The sequence below is a fragment of the Salvia splendens genome, chromosome 18, assembly GCF_004379255.2.
Source record: "Salvia splendens isolate huo1 chromosome 18, SspV2, whole genome shotgun sequence".
Lineage (NCBI taxonomy): Eukaryota > Viridiplantae > Streptophyta > Magnoliopsida > Lamiales > Lamiaceae > Salvia > Salvia splendens.
The window spans coordinates 17,996,950-18,002,414 of record NC_056049.1 but is presented as its reverse complement, the minus strand read 5'-3'; the positions used below and the strand labels follow the sequence as shown (position 1 = coordinate 18,002,414).

The 5,465-nt window shown below is 35.7% G+C and overlaps 1 protein-coding gene across 1 annotated transcript; it reads left to right on the top strand.

Annotated features, from left to right (window-relative positions):
• The first annotated feature begins 831 nt into the window (after positions 1 to 831).
• LOC121776839 (protein RALF-like 24) lies at positions 832 to 1,149 on the top strand. The gene has a single exon (XM_042174000.1). The coding sequence runs from the start codon at positions 832 to 834 to the stop codon at positions 1,147 to 1,149; it is 318 nt and encodes a 105-aa protein (XP_042029934.1).
• Positions 1,150 to 5,465: the final 4,316 nt, after the last annotated feature.

Genomic DNA, 5,465 nt, shown 5'->3' with positions numbered 1-5,465 from the left:
TGAACCCCTACGAACCCTATGCCGTTCGACCCTTTGAACCGGCGGTTCGAACCGCCGAACCGCCGGTTCACGGTTCAAGATCTTGCCGAACCTGAACCGGCCCTTATGACCCTGCGACCCTTCTGCCGGTTCAACCCGCCGGTTCCGGGCCCGGTTCCGGTTCATGAACCGCCGGTTAACCGCCGGGCCGGGTCGGTTTGTGCATGCCTATTTTGATCATCTCCCTATATATATACTATTTTCTCTCTCCACTTAATACACAAAATAATATATCCTAAAATCTCATGTCATTTATCAAGTGCACCACCTATTATGCAAAGAGGGAGTATGACAAATTGCCCGCACGGGCTTAACTCAGTTGGTTCCTGGGTGGTAGATTGTCCCTAAGCAGACAGGATCGAATGCTGGCAGCCGCAGTGTGGGAGTTTCACCACTGTGGTGGCTCCTTGTGTGCTGGTTACCAGTGTAAGTTCCTCCCACCTAATGGGCCGCTGAGGTACCGTGTTTGAACCCCTCCATAGCGATGTCGGGCCGGGTTATGGGGGCGCCTGGGGTGAGCGAATCACCTTTTTTGTCCCTAAGGGAGTATGACAAATCATTTATTTCATGTGATTTAATCATAATTTGGCCACTTTCCTAAATTAAGGGTAAGTCCAGTTGTGACAAAACTCCACAACCAATAGACTTTTGCTTTCCCCTTGAAGTTGGTGGGTCACTCTCATGCTCAGAATAGTAGGTGTACACTCATTAATGACTCTCCAAATCAAATCATTTCACTCCTCACCATTTTCACACTCTCACCAAAATATCCTCTCAATCCTGATCCACAAAATGCCCAAACCTCAGCTGTGCGCCCTTCTCTTCCTGCATTTCCTAATCTGCGGAGGGGTCTCACTTTCCGATCTAAATTCCGGCGAATTAGCTGGGAATATCAGCGATTGCGCGGCCGAGGAGGAGCTGGTGGATTCGGAGAGCGATCGGAGGGCGCTGCTGATGCGGCGGAGATACATCAGCTACGACACGCTGAGAAGAGACTTGGTGCCGTGCGATCGCCCCGGAGCTTCGTATTACAACTGCAAGGCCGCCGGCGTCGCCAATTCCTATAGCAGAGGTTGCGAGATGATCACGAGATGCGCCAGGGGAGACTGATGGAACTGTGCCTATGGTAATTTTTTGACCTTCAATTTTTTATTTTATTTTTATATATTGGTGACTCTTTGTATATTTGTTGTAATGCATAATCTTGCTCATTTATGATGGATTTAGTTGTTGAATATCCCCATATGAAATGTAATTTGACGTCATTATTTTGTCCAATGCAAAAATGAGGATTTTGCAATTGTGTCACACTTTTTCCAACTCTGGCGGTTTGGAAGAATCCTTGGATATGTAGAAATTAGAATTGAAGGTGAGGGTAATAATTTTCTAGTTAGATTTCGGGCTGTTGTTTAGAATGATCGTAGAATTTGAAAGAATTCTGGAGAAAATTTGGGGAGATAAGATCAGAGACGATGAGATGCGGGAAATGAAGTGAGAAAGTTGGACAGTTATTTACTAATGAGGAAACATCATTTTTGGTCCACGAACTTTGCCAAAGTATTATTTTAGGTCCGTGAACTTTGAAAATATCATTTTAGGTCCGTGAACTTTGAGTTAGTATCATTTGAAGTACTTTTTACTATTTTCAAGTTTTTTTGGATGAAAATACCCTCAATACCTTATATTGTATATATTTTTAATAAATTTATCATATATTCATATTTTTTTATAAATATCTTTACAATATATTTTTGACAAATTTTCTAAATATAATTTGACCTTAAATATTATCACTTAATTTTGTGACATGCAAGTAAAATTGCTTCTTCAATTTTTTATATTATTTTTTTTAAAAATTGAATAATGAACTTTCTTTAATAATAAAAAATTGAATAAAGATCTTTTTATAAACATCTTTACAATATATTTTTGACAAACTTTCTAAATATAATTTGACCTTCAATATTATCATTTAATTTTGTGACATGCAAGAAAATATCTTTATTCAATTTTTTATTATTAAAGAAAAGTTTTTTATTCAATTTTAAAAAAATTAATATAAAAAATTGAAGAAGCAATTTTACTTGCATGTCACAAAATTAAGTGATAATGTTTAAGGTCAAATTATATTTAGAAAATTTGTCAAAAATATATTGTAAAGATATTTATAAAAAATTATGAGTATATGATAAATTTATTAAAAATATATACACTCTAAGGTATTGAGGGTATTTTCGTCCAAAAAACTTGGAAATAGTAAAAAGTACATCAAATGATACTAACTCAAAGTTCATGGACCTAAAATGATATTCTCAAAGTTCGTGGACCTAAAATGATACTTTGGCAAAGTTCGTGGACCAAAAATGATGTTCTCTCTTTACTAAAAGATACTCCATTTGGCCTCTCATTCGAGAGTCCTGGTAATTCGACATTAATTTTAAGAAATACTCCATCCGTCGTCTACCATTTAACAATCATTTTGACACGACACGAGTTTTAATAAATTGTTTAACTTTGTGAAGAAAAGTAAAGTGAGAAATGAAGTGGAATGTAGAATCTATTTTTTATATTAGTTTTATAATGATCTGAGTGTAAAAAATTGTATACCAAAAGTGGAAAAAAGCAAATTGCTCTTTAAATCGTGGACAACCGAAAATGGCAAAATACTCCAGAGGGAGTACTAAAAAGAAAAATAGGTAAAAAAAATAGTGGAATATGAGTTTTATTTTTACTTCCTATGTCCATTAAATTTTGGCACATTTTGATCGGGCACGGGTTTTAGGAAGTGTAATGGAAAGTGGTTGAAAAAGTTAATGGAATATGAGTCATAATTTTAAATATTAGTTATATAATAAAATGAGAGTAAGAATGAATTAGTAGAATGTATGGTCCACTATCAAATACTCCCTCCGTCCCGCTTTAGGAGTCCCAATTACTTTTGAGCATTTGTTTTGTAAAAATAATAATAAATAGTTAAAGTGGAGAAATGGTAAAGTAAGAGAGAATAATGTAGATAAGACTGACGTGGTGTGTCAATTTATATTGGGGTGGAAAGATAATTCCTGGAGCAGTTATTTCATATGATCCTCCTTTCTCAAAAGGATACATTATGTTGGATGAAAGTGTTTCTTACGATAAGCTGGTGGGTACAATTTGTGAAAGGATGGGTATAAGCATATTTGAACACAAAGTTCAAATAATATGGAAACGTACTATATCCGTTGGATCCAGAGTCACGTTTATAGGTACTCTACTAGAAGAAGTATGCATGCCACTAATGTTCAGTGAGAGTATGACTACATAAGGTCAAATTGAATTATTTCTTGAGTATTCGGTGATTACTCAACAAAATAGTCATCAAGTCATAAGTTATGATGTTGGTACGTCTACGAGAGCCCAAGAACCAAGTTTAGCTGGAACATATAGACGTGCAACACAAGAGTTTGATGTTGGAGCCGTGCGTTTAGGGGACAATGACAATTGTCACGTGGTTGATGACATTATAGACCCTGATAAAGCCGACTTTCTTGATCCACAATCACCTTATGATTCAGAAGATGTAAACATTGTTAGTATAACTGAGATGGTGATCCGTCTGATGATGAACAATTTGTTGATTCAAGGTCATCCATTCCAGTTGAGAAATAACAGTTGAAGAAACAGTGATTGGAGAAACAACAGTCGGAGGAAGAGCAGTTGGAGGAGTTGGAGGAAGAGTAGTTCCACACTTCCCACAGCGTGGGATAACCTATTTTCGCACCTTACCAGGTACATATGATAGTTTCGATTCAAAGAACTTTGAGGCTGCTGATCCTAGTGTGCATTATTGGACTGAAAAAGATCCTAGCAATGTCAGATTGCATACTAAATTTAGAACGAAGTTGGAATTGAATACGACCGTGACTTTTTGACATTTGGAAAAAATCCGACAATATACGGTTGCTGAAAGTAAAGGAAATAGATGGCATGCGGTTTGTAAGTGGCCACAAGGAAATATGAAGAATACTTCAGCACCGAAGTGTTTGTGGGAGTGTCGAGCAACATTTGAGAAAACATGATGAACATTGACAATATACGAATAATATTGTTATCAATGACATGTCTTATTCTACATGGTTTGGCACAACATAATATTTTGCATACATAAAAAGTTACAAAATCCCAAATCAAAGAATAAAATGAAAAATTCCACATGATGGGATCATCAGTGAATCAATATACTACTATGTATCTAAATTTGAGAAACAAGAAATTTAGTTATTGCTCATATTATTGCTCAAAATGTAATCATATCCCATAAATCCCAATATTAGATCAAAATCTTACAAAAAAAACTAATAAAAATAAAAGCAGCGGCATGTATTTAACTGTACAACTCTCCTTCATGTATGATGTAGCAAAGGAGAAATGGTGAGTGTGTTTATTAAAATTTTGGAAAATAACCGTATTAACTTCTTCCACATTAAAAGCCCCCTGTAGAAAATAGTAATACTAAGCTCATAAATTTAGAAATTTAGCCATCTAAGATGAAATATTGACTTATTCCATATATTTGTTAAGAATGCAACCTAAAGTATATATTCCTTAAAAAAAGCAAGCAATGGACAAAATTCTAACAAATGCAGTGGATTTAATACTTGGCTTCCTACACAAAAGCGGCCAAGTTACATATTAAGATTAACATAGTTGTCTAAATAGAGAGGGATGAGCGCAAGATTATTTTGGAGTGGATCAATGGCTGAAAAGAATTGTTTACTGACTGTTCAGTGTTCGTCTTCTTCTTCAAGAAAAAAACATTGAAAAATGTAGAGCTTTGATGTGTACCTCGATCAGTTTAAAAGCATGACCAGCATTGAATGTAGGAGAACTCCACTGGAGTGTGTATGAGATTTTGACTTCGACTTCGCGCAGCTGGAGAAGATTCAGTCTCTTCTCGGATTCGCGCAGGAGAAACGGAGGTAGGGTTCGCGAAATGAATGTTTCCGATTTGAGGTTCGCGAATAGGGGAAAATACTCTGCTGATTCTGTGAAGAGGGAAAAACGCCAAACATATTAGCGTGTATTATAATTTTTTAAAAATAATTAATAGAAAACGCCATTAGTTTTGGCGTTTTGGCTAATTTTTCATAAATTAAAATAGTAAACGCCTATAACATTGGCGTTTTTAATATAAACGCGCCAACAATGTTGACGTTTTTGTCTCGAATATGTTTTTAAAAAATAATTTAGAAACACCAAGTTGAATTGTGTTTTTACTTAAAAAAAGCCAACGAGGTTGACGTTTTTCCCATTGATGAAAGAAATAACAAAGTGAGTACATTTTTATTATTATAGTAGTAAAGTATCCCACGCATCCGATTTTCTCACTCCTATGAGTAGGTCTGTTTGCCTTGGGCACAACAGAACATTCAATTATTTGCAAAATA

Excerpts from the sequence above, each read along its gene's own strand:
- LOC121776839 (XM_042174000.1), top strand. The coding sequence starts at position 832 with ATGCCCAAACCTCAGCTGTGCGCCCTTCTCTTCCTGCATTTCCTAATC.